Here is a 21060-nt window from a genome sequence, read left to right as displayed (position 1 = left end):
ACTCACACCCTCTGAAGGCAACTTCTGCTCCACTGGTTAATTGTTCTCCTTGTTAGGAAAGTTCTCCTTGTTTCTAGGTTGCTTCTCTCCTGGATTAGTTTCCACCCATTGTCCTGCCTTCAGGTCCTTCGGAAAATAGCTTGAACCCCTCGTCTTCCTAGGAGCCCCTCAAATATCGGAACACGGCTGTCATGTCTCTCCTCGGGAATGAATGACCATCACTCTTACTACTACCAGCATGTTTCATTTTGCATGGTAGGGGAAAGTGTGGGTTTTACACATTGGTGCAAGTTTGAATCCCGGGAAGCTCGGCCATGCGGCCTCCATCTTTTGGTTTGGAATGTATCTTTCTATTAATCACTGAATGCCTTTTCCTCCCCACTTTTCAAATAGCGGAGTGCTTCTTTTTTCCAACCCTCCGGATATGCGGTCGGAATGCTCACCTCCTAAGCTAACCCGGACTTGATTCTCTATTGGATATTTTTTCTTACTTTTCCTCTGTTTTTTCTCCCCCTGAAAAGGACATTAAAACCCTCCTTTGCCATTTCAGAAGCTGAACCCGAAGTAGATCACCTTCTGGTCTCGGACTCGACCCCCGATGGTTTCCGTCTGTCTTGGACGGCGGACGAAGGAGCCTTTGACAGTTTTGTCCTTAAAATCAGGGATTCCAACAGACTTTTAGATCCTCTGGAGTTCATTGTACCAGGTCATCAACGCACTCAGGACATCCAAGGGCTGAAAGAAGGGACCGAATATTATGTAGATCTCTATGGAGTGATCAGCGGACGGCGTTCCCAGCCTGTAAATGCGATTGCTATGACAGGTACCTCGGTCTGCCTCTGGCTTGTCGGAGAACACAACCACACCGTTTGGCCACCTGCATGCCTCTATACATATTTGTGTGTGTGTGTGTGTGTGTGTGTGTGTGTGTATTACAATTACAGGTAGTTCTCGACTTACCACAGTTCATTTAGTGACTGTTCAAAAGTTGCAACGGCATTGAAAAAATGTGATTTATTTTTTTCCATATTTATGATGGCTGCAATTCCATCTTCCAACATCTGTGACCTTCTGACATTGAATGTCCACAAAGAAGCCAGGTTCAATTAACAAGTGTTACTAATTTAACAACTGCAGGGATTTGCTTAACAACTGTGGCAAGAAAGGTCATAAAATGGGGCAAAACCCGCAACAAATGACTCATTCAGCAGCAGATATATTGTGCTCGATTGTGGTCGTAAGTTGAGGGCTACCTGTATTTTTCCACGTGATAATGTTGAGCACAATCCTCAGATAATCTCTCAATGGAGACTTGTTCAGAATTATATTTATATGTCACATCACAGAGCAAACAAATACGCTTTGCTGCTCAACTGCTTTACTGTCACCACGTGTTTTACTGCTCAACTGTTTAACTGTAACAGGAAACTCTACTGAGAACAAAAGAGCATAGAGAATATATCATAGAGCCAAACTTGTAAACACTGCCATCTACTGGCTGAATACTACTGTAGTTCTTGCATAAAAATACATTCCAACAATGAATTCCAAGGCCCCTTGTATACAAGGATAAACATAGAATTGTGGGGTGTTCATTTTTATTTATTTTAACTCTCAAATTTAGGTACTACCCATATAACTCTCAGTTATCTGGGTTCTCCCTTTTTTGTAGGAGAATTTTGTCCTACTTTCCGATCCAGAAAATCTACTTTTTGTATCCGTCTGCTCTAACTTTAATGTGTGCTATGCTTTAAGTAGCCAAAAATGCTCTGGCCTACCCCCCAATCTTTTCAACGGACTTGTGTGTTGGAGACTCTGTTGTATTGTGCTCACAGTGACAAATAATACAAGCTTTCTTGTAGGCTTTCTCTTTCTAGGGTGCCTTTATTTCTTCCTCTCTCCCTCTTTATGTCTCCTGACCGGACTAACCCTTCTTAATCGTCTGTATTTCAAAGGTTTTCTAATACGGTTTTCTTTTTCTTTCTTGCTGTACAAAACGAAATGGGCAACAAATGTGATCCTTGTCTAGGCTAAGTGGCATAGATAGAAGCGATCACCAGTTTAGGAAAAACCCGTGGAATAATTTTGTGGAAATCCCCCCCACCCAACCCAACCCAAAGAGTATGTTTATTGTTATTTAAATCGGTGGACTTGGAAAGCTTATTTACTGTAGGGGTAACGGTAAAGGTTCCCCTCACACATATGTGCTAGTCGTTCCTGACTCTAGGGGGCAGTGCTCATCTCCGTTTCAAAGCCAAAGAGCCAGCGCTGTCCGAAGACATCTCCGTGGTCATGTGGCTGGCATGACTCAAAGCCGAAGGTGCATGGAACGCTGTTACCTTCCCACCAAAGGGGGCTCCTATTTTTCTGCTTGCATTTTTTACCTGCTTTCGAACTGCTAGGTTGGCAGAAGCTGGGACAAGTCACGGGAGCTCACTCTGTTACGCGGCGCTAGGGATTCGAACTGCAGAACTGCCAACCTTTCTGATCGACAAGCTCAGCATCTTCGCCGCTGAGTGACATTACACATTTTACACCTGTAGGGGTGGGTAATGTTAATTTTAGAGATGGAAAGGTTGAGATTTTTGTGCACATCCAACTTGTCCTCTAGAATTATAAACAATGAACAAACAAGCTAATGGTAGGTTAGCCTACCTAACCACTCATTAACTTGGATGTAGATCTTTCAACCTTATTTCTTCCTGGCAATTTTTTAAAAAAGTAATCAAGACACTACCATTTGAAATGCAAATATCCCAAATCAAGGATTTTAAATCTTTGTTTATTTGTCTGTCTGTCTCTGTCTGTCTCTCTGTCTCTGTCTGTCTGTCTGTCTGTCTCTCTCTCTCTCTCTCTCTTTCTCTCTCTCTCTCTCTCTGTGTCTCTGTCTCTGTCTCTCTCTAACTTTCATTTTGGGGGCTATTGAAAGAAAACCTTAATTTGCATTTGGAGGCAAGACAAATTAGGAAAGACAGCAGAAGAAATCTAAGAACATTCCGCATCTTTAAATGTACAGCTACGATGTTTTAAGCTGCCTCTATAACACGGGGATGACCTAACGCTCGGAATCGAGATGATTCGTTGTCCGAAATAAAGATTATTTGTTTTTCTGCGGTGTTTATTCAGCTCTGGGAAATTTCCCCCCTGCCAAAAAGTTGACTATTAAAAGTCAAAGCTGGGCTGTCAAGAGACTTTGTTTGCAAACAAAGACTTTTCTTTTATGGAGCTTTGCGTTCTAGTCATAACACTGGACTTAACACAATCTTCACTGTTAGTTCCTGCTCCCAAGAGCCTCGGTGAGTTTTTTTTTCCCCAGCTTACCAAACTACTTGAAATGTGTGTTAACTCTTTTGTCTTTCTTTCTGTCACTTCTGTACACAGCAGTGGGATCCCCGAAGGAAATATCTTTCTCAGAAATAACGGAAAACTCAGCTGTGGTTAGTTGGAAGCTTCCCTTGACGCGGGTTGACAGCTTCCGAATTTCCTACGGTCCAGAACCTGGAGGTAAGAAATAAGGCTGGCTGGCTACCTTGGCTAATCCTATGTTCTGCTTTGAAGTGTAAGCTTCCAGCAGTTTCCCCGAGCCACTGAAATTCCCAAGAGAGGGAGACTCCAGACGAGGCTTGCAAAAAAATATCAGCTTTTATTTACGGCCATTGCAAAAGCTGGGTAAAAAAACTATATCCAAAACATACAAACAAATGCATGTAAGGAATAGCCACACCCTGCAAGACCAGCTCAGAGTATTATATGCATTTTAGGCAGATAGAAACAAAGTTTATCCCGTCAGAGACAAAGATTCGTTACCAAAAGTGTTTGTTTTGGTTGCAGGTGTTTCATGACCCAACTAGGCAATATCATCAGTGTTAGAAGGGAGTGGGGTCTGTGGAGAGGAGGAGGGACTGTGGGGTCCTTGATGTTCACTGATGTTTTCTTACAGGCGACCCAACTAGGTAACATCATCAATGTTAAAAGGGACTGTGGAGAGGAGGAGGAGGAGGAGGAGGAGGAGGAGGAGGAGGAGGAGGAGGAGGAGGAGGAGGGTGACTGTGAGAGCTTGGTACTCTCTGAGCTTGCTTGCTTTCTTGCAGCTGTTTCATTACCCAAATTAGGTAACATGATCAGGGCTAATCCTAACTAGTGCTGATGATGTTACCTAGTTTGAGTAATTATCATCTATTATTTAGTATACGATGAGAACATGACAAAAGAGACGTAAAGACATACACACAGTCCACTTAAGTACATACAAAATTTCTACTGGGATACAGCAGTGGCTGGAGTGGTGCGGTGGCCTAGAGGTAGAGCTCTCGCCTCACCATCAGGAGGCTGTGAGTTCAATCCTAGGTAGAGGCAGGTATTTCTCTCTCTGGGCACAATGAGGATGTATCTGCTGGGCAAAACTCCGCTCTGGTGATAGGAAAGTCATCCGGCCATTAAAACACGCTCTGTTCAGGATCGGAAAATGTATTTATTTTTTTTAAAATACCCTTCTGTGAAAGCCCAAACTGACAGTTTTATTCATCCTCTGTTCCAGATGACCTCAAATCTCTAACCGTGGATGGAAACAGGAGTAGAATCAAGCTAGTAGACCTGATCCCTGGCATAAAATACACCATCAGTGTTGTCGCTATCAAAGGATTCGAAGAAAGTGAACCTATCTCTGGGACTCTGCTTACAGGTAAGTACAGGGCAGAAATCACTGGATATTTTGAGCCTTCGGTCCCCTAATCCTCTTTGTTGCTCTTCTCTGTGGTCTTTAAATGCCAACATTCAGCACTTTTCATCCCTATCCATTTGCGCAGGGAGGGACTACTCTTGGAGAGCGGATGGCAAAACAGATGTGGAATCGTTTAAGCAATAAGCTACTCCCTTGGTAAGGAGGCCGTATAACTCAAATCCTCTTGCCAAGCCGATTCCGCTCGGCCCAGATGAGATTTCGCCGGCTTGAATGCAAACTATGACAGCTCCTTTGTTGGAGCACCAAGGAAGCGGGGGGAGCGAGGATGAAAAATCGCCACTGCATTTGGGCCTTCTATTCAACTTTTCCCACGCAAATCCCCAATCTCTGTTTTGCTTCCTCCAAGAAATGTCTTGGGCTTGGAAAGACAAACAGAGGAGCTGTCCTTGCAAAAGCAGATTGATGAGTTCGGGCTGAACTTTTTAAAGCCACGGGCCTCTTTTTACAAGGGAAAATAAGCCAGGCTGATTTGTGTTAACGTGTTTTTTTAAAGTCCCTTGTCCCGTTCCTTTATTATTATTATTTTTTATTTGGACTACATGTCCACATACTGCATCTTCTTGAACTTCGCGCATGTTCTGACCGAGGCTTTCCAAAGAGCCTGAAGCAAACTCTGGTCCCTACAAAAAAAAAACCTTTTCTTAATTGACTGTGAATTCTGCTCATTCACCTCCAGCAAAGTCTTTCAAAGGAGGATTTACAGTCACAGACCTTATCTGGCTTGGAGAGCTGCCAGGCCGAGATCTGCAGAACTTGGCAAGGAGCCTCGGAGAGTCACGAACCAATGAAGCGAATGAATGGTCTCCTGCAAACTCCACTCCCCTTTGCTCCTCTTTTATTTCCTCTGGGAGGGACCGTTCATTGTCCACCTGTGGCCTTACTCCCAAGTCGACCCCTGTTCTTTAGCTGTTCCCTTCATCTGGCAACTCTGTGCATGCGCACACTGGGAACAGGCTCCAGCTGTTCCTCTGCCTCACTGATGTCTGACTCTGAAGGCAGCTGATAACTGTCAGACGGCCTTGGCCCCCTCTCTGCCTCTGACACAGAACCCTCATCAGAGCCTTCCCCAGACTCCAGGACTGGCCCAGGTTCCTCCCCCAACCTCCTCATTGCCTGAATCTGCTCCGCTGGCCGCTGGTGGGCCACAACAGCACATTCTGGGGCAGCCAGAAGAAATTTAGGAGGAACTACATGGGTCCTTCTGTCTTCTTTATTGGGAATCTGATTATTGTAGAGCTAAAGAAGACTCTCAGATGAGAAGCGAAACATCTTCAAAGAAAAAACAGATAATCCATTTGCCTCTTGGAGAGAAAGCACCTTTGGGACTTATTTCTTGTATGTTCTCTGCACTCAACCAGGGAGTTGTTATTCATTGTAACGGTGTCACTCTCTTTCTAGAATTGGATAGTCCATCTGGACTGAGGGTAGTAAATGTCACCGACTCCAAAGCTTTAGCTGTTTGGCAACCAGCCCTGGCTGCGGTGGATGAATACCTGATCTTCTATGTAGCAGAAGGAGGTAAGTTCTCATCCCGCTGGGGAAAGGCTGCAGCTTTATTCCAAGTTGGCCAGGCCATTCTTTCCCTCTCCCTCCCTCCGTCCCTCCCTCTTTTCCTTTCTCCCTCTCACTCTCCCTAACAAAACCCCCTACCAACCTTCCAATGCCATCTTCTACAGAATGATAGGCCATGCTGAGCCCAGCAGCCCTACTTTTTAGATTAAATTAACAGAGTTGGAAAGGATCTTTGTAGGTCATCTAGTCCAATCCCCCCCCCCCACACACACCTCAAGCAGGAGACCCTACATCATTTCTGACAGATGGCAGTCCAGTCTCTTCTTGGAAGACTCCAGTGATGGAGGTCCCACAACCTCTGTTCCATTGGGGTGATGTGACATCTATTTTCCCCACAATCCAGTGAGGTAGGATAGGATAGGCAATAATGACCGATCCAGAATCATGTCTTCTTCTGCAACTGAAAGGAGATGTGGATTTCCTTAGTTCTAGTTAATGTTTTAACTTCTACTAATCCAGCTGCTGTGTTAAGTAAAATCAGATTATATGTCTATCTATCTCATCTATCTATCTATCATCTATCTATCTATCTATCTATCTATCTATCTATCTATCTATCTATCTATCTATCTATCTATCTATCTATCTGTATCTATTTATTTATCTAGATATATCTATCTTTTATCTATCTATCTAATCTATCTATCAATCTATTTATGTAGATAGATCTATCTTTTATCTATCTCTTATCTATCTATTTATCTATCTATCTCTTATCCATTTATCTATCTATCTCGACCTTATCTATTTATTTATTTATCTATCTATCTATCTTATCTATTTATTTATCTATCTATCTTATCTATTTAGCTAATCTATCTATTTATTTATCTAGGGATCTATCTTTTATCTATCTATCTATTTATCTAGATAGATCTATCTTTTATCTATCTATCTCTTATCTATTTATTTATCTATTTATTTATCTATCTATCTCTTATCCATTTATCTATCTCTATCTTATCTATTTATTTATTTATCTATCTATCTTATATATTTATTTATCTAGTTAGCTAATCTATCTATCTATTTATTTATCTATCTATCTTATATATTTATTTATCTAGTTAGCTAATCTATCTATCTATTTATTTATCTAGGGATCTATCTTCTATCTATCTATTTATTTATCTAGATAGATCTATCTTTTATCTATCTATCTCTTATCTATTTATCTATCTATTTATCTATCTATCTCTACCTTATCTATTTATTTATCTATCTATCTATCTATCTTAGCTAGCTAGCTAGCTAGATAGATAGATAGATAGATAGATAGATAGATAGATAGATAGATAGATAGATAGATAGACAGACACACAGACACACAGACACACAGACACACAGACACACAGATATACTTTGCAGCCCACAGACTATTCCAGCATAACATTTGTCAACATCCACAATCGTGGGATGAATGAATGTCTCTTAGAATAAGCAAAGCAAGAAGAACAATTTGCCCCTTGCTCCTTTCTCATATGTTTGTCCTTCTCGGTCCTTTAGAGACCGAAGTGACCCAGAGGGTATCCGGCAACACCATGGAATACGATCTCATTGGCCTTCGTCCCTCTACTGAATACACCCTCAGGATTCAAGCCGCCAAGGGCGCTCAGAAAAGCAGGAGCCTCTCTGCCAAATTTATTACAGGTTAGCTTTTGTCTCATTTACTGTTGTTGGGTCAAGTTATGACATCTAAGTTTTCTGTGCCCCAAAGTAGCCTATTCGGGGAGCCCCAAAAGAGTGAAGTTGTGCTATATATTATTATTTATACTGTATTCATTAAACAGGAAACTCAGCCAACTGAACATTCAAAAACGCATCCAAATACCATTGAGTGATGCTAATGGTTGATACCGTTTGCTGCCAGCGTCCGAGGGATCAACCAAGGACCTTCTTAAAATATAAGATGTTCCGAGTAGCGCAGTTTTTTGCAGTTCCGCTGGTGTTATTGCAGGAAGCTGCAATTTGTGGGTGTGTCTTGTAAAATTCTTGGACATGGTGCCAAGTGCCCCGGTGACAATGGCCATCCCTGTCGACCCCTGTTCTTTAGCTGTTCCTTTCATCTGGCAACTCAGGCCAGTCCTGGAGTCTGGGGAAGGCTTAGATGAGGTCTCTGCGTCGGAGGCAGAGAGGGGGCCGAGGCCGTCTGGCAGTGATCAGGTGCCTACGGAGTTAGTACAGCAGTGAGGCGGAGGAACAGCTGGAGCCTGTTTCCCAGTGTGCGCATGCGAAAGAGCTGCCAGACAAAAAGAACAGCTAAGGGTTGACTTGGGAGTAAAGCCACCCCTTGGAGGTGATTGGCCCCTCCCATAGGAAATAAAAGAAGAGCGAAAGGGGAGGGGGCTTTTGCTGGAAACAATTCATTCGTTCGGTCGTTCGATTTGTATCAGGAGTGTGAAGATCTGTCCGTGAATCTCCGAGACTCTGTGCCCAGCCTTTCCTTGCACAGCACTACATTTAGGAAATATTTACATGGCAGCTTTCCAAGCTAGATAAGGTCTGTGGTCATAAATGCTCCTTTGAAAGACTGTTTGCCAGGCCTTGGCTGAAGGTGAATGAGAGGAATTCCCACTCGTTTAATAAAAGGGGTTTTGTCGGGACCAGGATTCTGCCTCGTGCTTTTGAGGGAAGCCTCGGTCAGAACACAATAAAGGGATCTACTTGAGTAATTCCGTATGTCGTTCTTGGGGATGGATAAGGATGTGGTTGATGTCCCCCTTAATTCACCAGATCTTGGTGACCTGTTTCCAGCTAGATTTGTACTGATGGAGTTCCATCAATCTGATTCCTGTAATCCGTCCCACAATATTAGGTCCTGATGCTCCCAGATCTCTGGCTGCTTCTGATGTCCAGTTTGAAACAGCGGTGCTCACGTGGAAGCCACCCCAGGGCTCTATCACAGGCTACCTCCTGATCTACGAATCTGCTGATGGCAAAATCAAAGTAAGGAAGGGTTTCGATCCAGAATTGGTCCTCTCTTACACACAGAACAGGGGTGAAATCCTCTCGGTTTGGCCCAGTTCAGCTGAACCGGTAGGGACAATTGTCCCTGGTTTTGCGAGCTGTTGTAAAAAAAAAAACTTCCTTGGATCGTGCAGCTCAGCTGTGAGGACAGACGGAGAGACAGACAGATCAATAGCAATAGCACTTAGACTTATGTACCGCTTCATAATGCTTTTATAGCCCTTTCTAAGCGGTTTACAGAGTCAGCCTCTTGCCCCACAACAATCTGGGTCCTCATTTTATCCACCTCTGAAGGATGGAAGGCTGAGTCAACCTTGAGTTGGTCAGGATCGAACTGCTGGCAGTGGGCAGATTAGGACGCAATGCAGCATTCTAACCACATGCCACCACAGTAGATAGATGATGATAGATAGATAGATAGATAGATAGATAGATAGATAGATGGATGGATGGATGGATGGATGGATGGATGGATGGATGGATGGATGGATGGATGGATGGACGGACAGACAGACAGACAGACAAATCAATAGCAATAGCACTTATATACCGCTTTACAGTGCTTTTACTGCTTCCTATAAGTGGTTTACAGAGTCACCCTCTTGCCCCCCAACAATTTGGGTTCTCATTTGACCCACCTCAGAAGGACGGAAGGCTGAGTCAACCTTGAGTTGGTCAAGATCGAACTGCTGGCAGTGGGCCGAATTAGGCTGCAATACTGCATTTTAACCACCATGCCACCACAATTGATAGATGATAGATAGATAGATAGATAGATAGATAGATAGATAGATAGATAGATAGATAGATGGATGGATGGATGGATGGATGGATGGATGGATGGATGGATGGATGGACGGACGGACGGATGGACGGATGGACGGATAGACAGACAAATCAATAGCAATAGCACTTAGACCTAGATACTGCTTCACAGTGTTTTTACTGCCTACTATAAGCGGTTTACAGAGTCAGCCTCTTGGCCCCCAACAATCTGGGTTCTCATTTGACCCACCTCGGAAGGACGGAAGGCTGAGTCAACCTTGAGCCTGGTGGGATTTGAACTGCCAAACTGCAGCTAGCAGTCAGCCGAAGTAGCCTGCAGTACTGCACTCTAACCACTTACACCCACCTCGGCTCGTACAAGTGCCGTTCAAGATCCAAGGATGGGAACGAAGTAAACCTGGGAGAAAATCACAGCCTCGGTTTTTCATCTGCCTTCAGAACGGTTGCACGGATTTGCACGAACGATTCAACCAGCGTCCATCTTCATTCTGGTTTGTTTTTTAATTTATTTTGTCTTCTGCTTTTCTTTCTCTGGCAGGAAGTGGTCCTGGGGCCCGAATCTACTTCTTACACCTTGGCGGACTTGAGTTCCTCCACGTTGTACACGGCAAAGCTGCAGGCCCTTCTCCACACGTTAAGAAGCAACTTCGTCCAAACCACGTTCACCACAAGTAAGGGACGAGCATTTCCAAAGAAAGGCGCATCTGCGTTCTTTTCGATGCAGTTATACGGGGAACGGCAGGAATTCCAAAGAAAGCCAGTCCTTGACTTACGACCTTTCGTTTAGTGACTGTCTGGAGTTACCACGGCACTGAGAAAAAGGGAATTATGACCATTTTTTTTGAAGCATCCACCCAGTCATGGGAATCAAAATTGAGCTGCTTGGCAATCGACTCGTGTTTATGACGGCGGCCGTATCCTAGGGAAGAAGTTCATCCCCAGGACGAGCAAAGTCAACGGGGGAGGGTGCCATATTCACTTAACAACCGTGTTACTAATTGAACAACTGCCGCGATTCGCTTAATGGCAGTGGGCGAGAAAGGTTGTAGAAAGGGGCAAAACTCGCTTAACCGTCTCACTTAGAGACCGGACTTTGGGGCTCGACGGCGGTCGGAAGTCGAGGACTATCTGTAGAGGGCAAATTCTGTTTGGGAGGGGGGAAGAGAGGAAGAAGGATACATTGAAAACAAAAAAAAAGAAGCAAGGGAGGAGAAGATAGAAAACAGTGAGCTGGAATGAAATTTGCTTCTCAAGAGACTCTTGGTGTGATAGAATGCAATTCCTTCTTTTTCTGTGACTATTGTGTTGCGCAGGGAGCGTGATTTTGTGCTCCTGGGGGAGAGAGGCAGATATTATGCAAAGCCAAGCCTCCCATTTCCCCATTGGCCTATGGATCACGGTTTGCAAAAGGACCACAGATGCATAACATACTTTCACAATGGGCCAGGGGATGCTTGGAGAAGATTCAAAGGAATTAAAATATCCAGGAGGGACACAACAGCATTCCACACCCCCACATTTGACTACATCCATCCCCCATGTCTAGCTTTCTTTCTTTTTTAAAACAAAAATCACATCCTAATGGTTGCAATGCAAAGATTGTGTGAAGTGAGGGAAGAGACTGAGACGTCAATAGGGAGGAAGGGGAGGGGGGAAAGGAGGAGGGGGAGAGGGGGAGGGAGGAAGAGGAAGAAGAAAGAAAAAGAAGGGGAAGCAGGAAGAGGAAGGAGAAGAAAGAAAAAGAAGGAAAATCAGAAGGAGGAGAGAGGGAGGGAGAGGGAAGAAGACAAAGAGGAAGAAGAATAAGGGAAAAGGAGGAGGAGAGAGGGAGGGAGATGGAAGAAGAGGAAGAAGAAGGAAGGAGGAGGAAGAAGTAAGAAAAAAGAAGGAGAGGGAGAAGGAGTTGGAAGAAGAGGAAGAAGAAAGGAAGGAGAAGGAGAAGCAGGAAGGAGAAGAAAAAAAGAAGGAAAAGCAGAAGGAGGAGGAGAGAGGGAAGGAGGGAGATGGAAGAAGAAGAAGGAAAAGAGGAGGAGGGAGAGGGAGGGAGATGGAAGAAGAGGAAGGAGGAGGAAGGAAAAAAGGAGGAGGGAGAGGGCGAAGGAGTTGGAGGAAGAGGAAGAATAAAGGAAAAAGAAGCAGAAGCAGGGAGAGGAAGGAGAAGAAAGAAAAAAAGAAGGAAAGCAGAAGGAGGAGGAAAGAGGGAGGGAGGGAGATGGAAGAAGAAGCAGAAGAAGGAAGGACGAAGAGGAAGCAGGAAAAGAGGGGGAGGGAGAGGGAGGGAGATGGTAGAAGAGGAAGAAGGAAGGAGGAGGAGAAAGAAGGAAAAGAGGAGGAGGAGGAGGAGGAGGAGGAGGAGGAGGAGGAGGAGGAGGAGGAGGAGGAGGAGGAGGAGGAGGAGGAGGAGGAGGAGGAGGAGGATGCAAGTGTCCTTTGCAACATCCCCTGACTTCCCTTCCTTTCCGCAGCTGGACTTCTCTATCCTTACCCCAAGGATTGTTCCCAAGCTCTTCTGAATGGAGAAATCGTTTCTGGGTTGTACACCATCTATCTCAACGGCAACCAAAGTCAACCGCTGGAAGTCTACTGTGACATGAGTTCCGACGGAGGCGGGTGGATTGTACGTATTTCTCCCTCTCTGCCTTTTTCCCTCCCTTCTTCAAGCATTTTTGGGCGATTCGCACCAGTGCAAGGAGAATCTAAGAAAGGGTAGAAGCTTCTCCCACACTTCAGAGGGACTCCTGGCTCTTCCTTCTCTCCTCTGTCTGTGTAACCCATACGGTAGAGTGTTTAGGTGGGGTTGGATCTTTGGATCTCTGCAAGGTTGGCACGCACTGGCTCAGCGGCTAAGACGCCGAGCTTGTCGATCAGAAAGGCTGGTAGTTCAGCGGTTTGAATCCCTAGCGCCGCGTAACGGAGTGAGCTCCCATGATTTGTCCCAGCTTCTGTCAACCTAGCAGTTGGAAAGCACATAAAAATGCAAGGAGAAGAATAAGAACCACCTTTGGTGAGAAGGGAACAGCGTTCCGTGCGTCTTCAGCGTTGAGTCATGCCAGCCACATGACCACGGAGACATCTTCGGACAGTGCTGGCTCTTCGGCTTTGAAATGGAGATGAGCAGCGTCCCCTAGAGTCGGGAAGGACTAGCACATACTAACACTAACAAGGAGGACAATTAACCAGTGGAATGGAAGTTGCCTTCAGGAATTGTGGGCACTTCATCACTGGAGCTTTTGTCTGACATAATGGTAGAGGGTCTCCTGCTTGAGCAGAGGGCTGGATTTGAAGACCTCCAAGGTCCACTCCAGCTCCATTCCATATTCTACTCTACTCTACTTTACTCTACTCTACTCTGTATTCTCTTCTCTTTTACTCTTCTACACTACTCTACTCTACTCTGTATTCTCCTCTTTTACTCTTCTCTTCTACTCTACTCTGTATTTTCTCTTTTACTCTTCTCTTCTACTCTATATTCTCTTCTCTTTTACTCTTCTCTTCTACTCTACTCTTCTCTTTTGCTCTTCTCTTCTACTCTACTCTGTACTCTCTTCTCTTTTACTCTTCTCTTTTCTTCTACTCTACTCTACTCTGTATTCTCCTCTTTTACTCTTCTCTTCTACTCTACCCTACTCTACTGTACTCTGTCTTCTCTTCTACTCTCCTCTCTCTTCTATTAAGAACCCATATTAAGGAGGGTTAAATAACTTGTACTTGCCACTTTCCTGTTCAGATCCTGTTTACAATCCTCTAAAATGACCATGATTGCATTGGGATTTCCCCAGGTCTTTTTGAGAAGGCAGAATGGCGAAGTTGACTTCTACCAGAACTGGAGAACTTACGAGAGTGGTTTTGGAGATCCCAACAATGAATTCTGGCTAGGTAGGTGGCTACAAAGTTTATTGAGTCACTTGCTGGTTCTTCTAAAGAAATATGGAGTACTTCAAACTCCTGTATATTTCACTACAAGGGTAACCTCCAATAAGGTTTCCCACCATGGCGTTACTACTCCAACTAGCTGGAGACAAGTAACACAAAAAAGCTAAAATAAAATAAGGGACGCGGTGGCTCAGTGGCTAAGGCGCTGAGCCTGTAGATCATAAAAAGTCGGCAGTTTGGTGATCCGAATCCCTAGCGCCGCGTAACGGAGTGAGCTCCCGTGACTTGTCCCAGCTTCTGCCAATCTAGCAGTTCAAAAGCACGTAAAAAATGCAAGTAGAAAAATAGGAGCCACCTTTGGTGGGAAGGGAACAGCGTTCTCTGCACCTTCGGCATTGAGTCATGCCGGCCACATAACCACGGAGATGTCTTCGGACAGCGCTGACTCTTTGGCTTTGAAACGGAGATGAGCACCGCCCCCTAGAGTCGGGAACGAGTAGCACATATGTGCGAGGGGAACCTTTACCTTTAACACAAAAATGCCCATCGTTTTGTTATTGCAGGGTTGGACAAGCTTCACAAAATCACTTCCCAAGGCCCGTATGAGCTGAGGGTGGATCTGCGCGATCACGGCGAGACTGCCTATGCCCTCTACAACACGTTCACGGTGGGGGATGCCAGGACGCGCTATCGGCTGAAAGTAGACGGCTACAGTGGTAACGCAGGTAGATCTTTCTCTCTGTTCAGTCAAAAGAACGATTGGCAGCTATTTCTCTGGGGTCCTCTGTGCTCTCCGAGCCCGGTTGTTTTCTTGCAGACGTTTCATGACCCAACTAGGGAACATCATCAGTGTCCCACCAGTCCATCATCAGCACTGGTGATGTTACCTACTTGGGTCGTGAAACGCCTGCAAGAAAACAACCAAGCTCAGAGAGCACGGTGACCTCACCTCATCCTCTTCCTCCTCCTTCTCCCTTCTCCTTCTCTCCAAAGTCTCCCATTTGACTTCCAGCATTGATGATGAAGTTACCTAACTACTACTACTACTACTACTACTACTACTACTACTACTACTACTACCACTTCTATTTGTAAACCCCACTTCCTTCTGGCATTGATGATGTTACTTAGCTGGCCAAGGAAACATCTGCGGGGAAACTCTGAGCTGCAAAAATCCTCTTCTGCTAGCTACTTCTGTCTCTTGGTTAGAAGATCCAGTGCTCCATGCTGAGGACCATAACTAGATGACTATCCTTATTTGTGTGTCAAAAACATTCTCCTCTTCCTATCATGCAGGCGATTCCATGAGTTACCACAACGGACGCTCGTTCTCCACTTTTGACAAGGACAATGACTCTGCCATCACAAATTGTGCCTTATCATACAAAGGGGCATTCTGGTACAAAAACTGCCATCGGGTCAACCTGATGGGTCGGTACAGAGACAACAGTCACAGCCAGGTAAGTTGTTCTGGATGAGTCCATTTCCACCCATTAGCCTAGGAGACGTTCCCTAGTATTGTCTTCGAGAAAAACAACCAAGCTCGGAGATCATCAAAGACTCCACATCACTCAGCACTGCTTACGAGCTTCAGCCAACTTGCCAAGGCCAACTCGCTCTGCAGGACAACTGCAGAGTTACACTAGTATCAAAGAATCGGCGGAATAGAATCATTAAAGAAAGGAAGGACAGAATGAAACGTAAATGGCAAAAGTGAAACTCATTTTTATTCGTTTTAAATAATTAAATAGAATTGGTAAATTGTCCCATGGCGAGCTTTCCCGCAGGGAGTTGGCCGTGACATCTTGGCTGTTGGGAGTTGGCCATGGTGAGTTGGCCATGGAGAGTTGGCCATGAAGAGTTAGCCAACAGAATTGGTAAATTGTCCCACGGCAGGTTTTCCTGCAGTGAGTTGGCTGTGATGTGTTGGCTGTTGCGAGTTGGCCATGGGGAGTTGGCCATGGTTAATTGGCTATAGCAAGTTGGCCATGGTTCAAATGGCCATGAGGAGTTGGCCATGGTTAATTGGCTGTGGCAAGTTGGCCATGGTGAGTTGACCATGGTGTGTTGGCCATGGTTAATTGGCCATTGCAAGTTGGCCATGGTTAATTGGCCATTGGAGTTGGCCATGGTTAATTGACTGTGGCAAGTTGGCCATAGTTGATTGGCCATTGGAGTTGGCCATGGTTAATTGGTCATTGGAGTTGGCCATGGTTAATTGACTGTGGCAAGTTGGCCATAGTTGATTGGCCATGGTGTGTTGGCCATAGTTAATTGGCCATGGCAAGTTGGCCATGGTTAATTGGCCATTGGAGTTGGCCATGGTTAATTGGTCATTGGAGTTGGCCATGGTTAATTGACTGTGGCAAGTTGGCCATAGTTGATTGGCCATGGTGTGTTGGCCATAGTTAATTGGCCATGGCAAGTTGGCCATGGTTAATTGGCCATTGGAGTTGGCCATGGTTAATTGACTGTGGCAAGTTGGCCATAGTTGATTGGCCATGGTGTGTTGGTCATGGTGTGTTGGTCATGGTAAGTTGGCCATGGTGAGTTGATGGTTAATTGACCGTGGTGAGTTGGCCATGCTGAGTTGGTTGCAACAAATTGGCTGTGGCAAATTGTCCCATTCCCTCCCCGCCGTGCTCCGGGTCTGACCGACCATCCCATCCTCCAACCTCACCTTATCCCTTTTGTATTTTGCAGGGAGTCAACTGGTACCATTGGAAAGGCCACGAGCATTCCATTCCCTTCGCGGAGATGAAGCTACGGCCTTCCAGTTTTAGGAATTTGGAAGGAAGGCAGAAGAGAGCATAAAGGATCTTGCTTCTTTTTCCTTTTCCTTTCTTTTTTTGGCCTGGACCCGAGAAAAACGGAACAAAGGGGTGGAAATAATAATAATAATAATAATAAAAGAAGAGCCTTCCTCCCAACGCAACCCAAGAAAAATTGAGAAGAGAGAGAACGAGAGAGAGAGAGAGAGAGATTGGCGACGAAGCTGGGAACGTGTACCAAAGCATCTGTGTTGTTTGAGAGCCTTTGACCAGTTTCTTTCTTCTTCTCCTTTTTGTGGGGTGGGGTGGGGGTGGGAAAGCCGCATTCAAAACGTAGCACATGCTCAGAGGAGCATTCTTTTTCCTTGTCCATAGATGGCTTTCTTTGCACCAAAGAAGATAATCTGGGGAGGGGAGGGAGGGAGGGAGGAATATATTTCTATACAGTTTTTTTTCCCTTCTCTCTCTCTCGGAGGGCTTTTGTTGACATGAAACTTTTCTGGGTGGCTCAGAAGAACAGGAGCTGCAGAAGGGAAGGATTTCTCTTTCCCCCCCCCTCTCTCCTCACTTAACAAACCAGCCACAACAAAAGACACACACACACAACCGTTGTTTGTGTCCGTTCCAAGCTCTCTGGAATCTCTCTTCATCTCCATCCCTTCATTCATCCGTCCATCCGTCCATTTCTCAGTCCCAGGAAAACAGGAGGAAACGGTTCAGCCTAAAAATTAATATTATTAATATAAATGGGGGTGGGGGGGGGAAAGGAAGATTATAATAATAAGCTAAATTTGTGTCATTTTGTAAAAAAGAAAAAAAAGAAAAAATACAGAAGCTCACGCTTTCGGAAACCCAACGGGACGGTCTCTGATTGTAATTTTTTTTTTAATTAATAAATAAAAGCACAAGTTTACTTTTATAGACATTTCTGGGTTGTTGTTTTTTTGGTCCCAGGGCTGTACTTTTTGTGGGCAACGCCAGGGTTGTGTTGGAATAGGAGTGCAATTGTGAGCATGTGTGTGTGTGTGTGTGTGTGTGTGTGTGTGTATTTGTGTATTACATGGATGCAGATCAGTTTCGATTCAAAACACCAATTTCACTTGGACAAGAAGCAGAAGCTTTAATTGTCTCTTGGACTATGGCTCATTCTTTCCTTCCCTTCCTCCCTCGCTCCTCTTTTTTCTTCCTTCCTTCCTTCCTTTCTCCCTCCTTCCTTCCCTCCTCTTTCTCCTTCCTTCCTTCCCCCACCTCTTTCTTCTTCCTTCCTTCCTTTTTCCCTCCCTCTTTCCCTCCTTTCTCCCCCCCCCCTTTCTCCCCCCCCTCCTTTCTCCATCCCTCCTTCCCTCCTCTTTCTCCTTCCTTCCTCCTGTCCTCCCTCCCTCCTCTTTTTTCTTCCTTCCTTCCTTTCTCCCTCCTTCCTTCCCTCCTCTTTCTCCTTCCTTCCTCCCTCCCACCTCTTTCTTCTTCCTTCCCTCCTTTCTCCATCCCTTCTTCCCTCCTCTATCTCCTTTCTTCCTCCTGTCCTCCCTCCCTCCTCTTTCTTCTTCTTCCTTCCTTCCTTTTTCTTTCTTCTTTCTTCCTTCTTTCTTTCTTTCTTTCTCTCTCTTTCTTTCTTTCCCTGTCTCCAACTGAACAAAGGCAAGAGAAATAGGGAGGTGGGGTGGGAACGAGAACTAGAAGAGAATGCCACCCCCCCCCCTTCCTTCCTTACTGCCATTTGGAAGAAGTTGGGCTATTTCCAACTTGCAGACTTTACTTTGTCTTCCTCCGCCTTTCCAACACAATTTTTTTAACGGGGGGGATTGGCAGTGAAGCAAGGCTTAGACGAATAAAGAATTGAGGCGGGCAGCCCAGTGAGAGGCTCCCAGAGTCTTCTCTTGTTTCTTGGGGTTCTTTAAAACAACGATTAGCCTTCCTTGGAGGCCACGGCTCTCAAGTTTCCCAGTATTCATCTCATCCACTGAGAGGGCCCTCAACCCTTGCTGAAATCTGAGAAAACTTACAGGATCTGGAGAGGAACAATGTTTACGGTGGGTGACCAAAAGCACAATGGATCTAGTTAACCATAATGGAAACCCTGGCTGGGATGATTTAAACAAGAAGAAGCTCTTTTAGGAGGAAGGGGAAGACAGAAAGGCACGTGAAAGGAGAAGAATTGTGGATCACTCAAATGACTTCGCACCCTTCGAAATGCAACCTAAGGGAGAAAGCATTAAGAAGTTGCAGAAGGAAGGATGAGCTTAAAACGTTGTTGTTGTTAGTCATGTCCGACCCATCACGACCCCATGGACAATATTCCTCCAGGCCTTCCTGTCCTCTTCCCATCCTCTGGAGTCCATTTAAGCTCATGCCGAATGCTTCGGTGACTCCATCCAGCCACCTCCTTCTCTGCCGTCCCCTTCTTCTTTTGCCCTCCATCGTTCCCAGCATGTGGCTCTTCTCCAGGGAGTCCTTCCTTCTTCTTAGGTGGCCAAAGTCTTTGAGTTTCCTCTTCAGGATCTGGCCTTCTAAAGAGCAGTCAGGGTTGATCTCCTCTAGGACTGACCAGTTGGATGGCCTTGCAGTCCAAGGGACTCGCAGGAGTCTTCTCCAGCACCAGAGTTCAAAGGCCTCCATTCTTTGGCGCTCAGCCTTCCTTAGGGTCCAACCTTCACAGCCGTCCATTGCAACTGGGGAAACCACAGCCTTGACTAGATGCACTTTTGATTGGCAGGGTGATGTCTCTGCTTTTTAGTCTGCTGTCTAGATTTGCCATCGCTTTCCTCCCCAGGAGAAAGCCTCTTTTCATTTTTTGGCTGCCATCCCCATCTGCAGTGATCTTGGAGCCCAGGGAAATACAATCTGTCACTACCTCCACTTAAGATAGACGAACTCTTAAGATTAATTTAAGCAGAAAATCAACATTGTTGAGACTGGAGAAAGAGTGCAGAGAAGAGAAAGAAAGATGATTAGGAGGCTACCATTGTGAGAGACCTCTTGTGTATTTCCCATCAGTTATGCTCAGATGTATTGTGAAGGCTCTAAAGCAGGAGTGTCAAACTCACAATGACATGATATCACCTGACCTAACGCAACTTTTCCCCACTTGGGTAAAACAGGGGTGGGGGTAGCCAGGCTGTGAGTTTGACACCCCTGCTCTAAACCCTGGCTAGGCTCAGCAGAAGATTTTCTGGGATTCAGGTAACCTGAATATGACAAAATGAGCAATTATTTATGTTAGAATTTCCCAAACTTCCATCTGGGGAGGCCTACAAGAAAGGAACTTGTGAAAAGCAAAACCGGTGTGTCAGTTTTTCCAATCTCCTTTTCAAGAGAAATTCATGGTTCCAAACGGAAGCCAAAAGGAGGAGAGGTGACCGCAAAGGGGAAAAAGCTGTGAGGCTGACAATCTTGCAGAATGCTTCTGTCAATCACCCGCTGTAACGGTGTGGGGGGATGACCTTGTGGAACAGGGCGAGCCCAAGAAATGCAGCGATCCGAAGCCGTATCAGGAATGTGGGTAGGGCAAGCCATTCAGAAGGGATCTTCCCTCCTTTCTTGGACTGTAAAGGGGGCGGCAGAGATTACATCCATCCTACTCTCACCTTGCAAGATCAATCTTGATCTTGCAAGGTAAGCCAAACAGGAAGCACCATCCGATGAGGTAATTCTATCGTAAAGTTATGATTAGCAGAATCTTGCAAATGTGAAACTACATCTCTCCGCCCTCCCCTTTACAGGCTAAGAAACTAAGGAGGGTCTTTCCCAAGCCACACACACCTCTCATATTCCTGCTGTGGGAACTGCTTTGATCTGCACCTTCCCTTGACTGGGTTTCCTCATCCTATCTCCCAAGTTCATCCCCAGATACCATTACATCAGCCTTTCTGGATTAGACAGAGTTAGACAGTGAGGCGGTTGGGGAGGAAAATTGGCCAGTCCTGGAGTCTGGGGAAGGCTCGGACGAGGGCTCTGTGTCGGAGGCAGAGAGGAGGGCAGAGCCGTCTGACAGTTATCAGCTGCCTTCGGAGTCAGACATCAGTGAGGCAGAAGAACAGCTGGAGCCTGTTGCCAGTGTGCGCATGCTCAGAGCTGCCAGAAGGCAAGAACAGTTCAGACAGACGGAACGACTGTAAGGTTTGAAGGCCCCTCTCATAGGTCATAAAGAAGGAGCAAAGGCACATGAGCCTTTGCAGGATGCAACTTGGTTCATGCTGATCAGTTTACCTTCTGAAGCTCCGTTTGGACTCTTTGCTCCCTGTGGCCTTGGCAAGCTAATTGCCAATTAGGTCTTTGGCAGCGTGTCAAGGAAGATAAAGGAAGATTATCAGCCTTATCCCAAAGGACTTTGGCAGCCTACTGTAGGACTCT

At 45.5% G+C, this 21060-nt stretch overlaps 1 protein-coding gene across 4 annotated transcripts in view; it reads left to right on the top strand.

Moving 5' to 3' along the window:
• Positions 1-17635, top strand: part of TNC (tenascin C) — a 62348-nt gene extending 44713 nt beyond the window's left edge. For 3 of the 4 annotated variants that reach the window (XM_081967193.1, XM_081967195.1, XM_081967194.1), the window contains 12 exons: positions 551-823; positions 3382-3504; positions 4538-4681; positions 6140-6259; positions 7820-7963; positions 9129-9259; positions 10605-10737; positions 12532-12683; positions 13846-13942; positions 14503-14664; positions 15236-15399; positions 16643-17635. In XM_081967193.1, the coding sequence (XP_081823319.1) occupies positions 551-823; positions 3382-3504; positions 4538-4681; positions 6140-6259; positions 7820-7963; positions 9129-9259; positions 10605-10737; positions 12532-12683; positions 13846-13942; positions 14503-14664; positions 15236-15399; positions 16643-16753 (1754 nt within the window). In that variant the 3' untranslated portion in view covers positions 16754-17635. The remainder of the gene's footprint in view (positions 1-550; positions 824-3381; positions 3505-4537; positions 4682-6139; positions 6260-7819; positions 7964-9128; positions 9260-10604; positions 10738-12531; positions 12684-13845; positions 13943-14502; positions 14665-15235; positions 15400-16642) is intronic. The other variant, XM_081967196.1, reaches the window with a different exon arrangement.
• The last annotated feature ends 3425 nt before the right edge of the window (positions 17636-21060 follow it).

The sequence above is a fragment of the Natrix helvetica genome (genome assembly GCF_964273705.1).
Source record: "Natrix helvetica genome assembly, chromosome: 15".
In the NCBI taxonomy this organism is placed as follows: Eukaryota; Metazoa; Chordata; class Lepidosauria; order Squamata; family Natricidae; genus Natrix; species Natrix helvetica.
The sequence above is the reverse complement of the archived record's forward strand: the minus strand, read 5'-3'. Positions and strand labels throughout refer to the sequence as shown.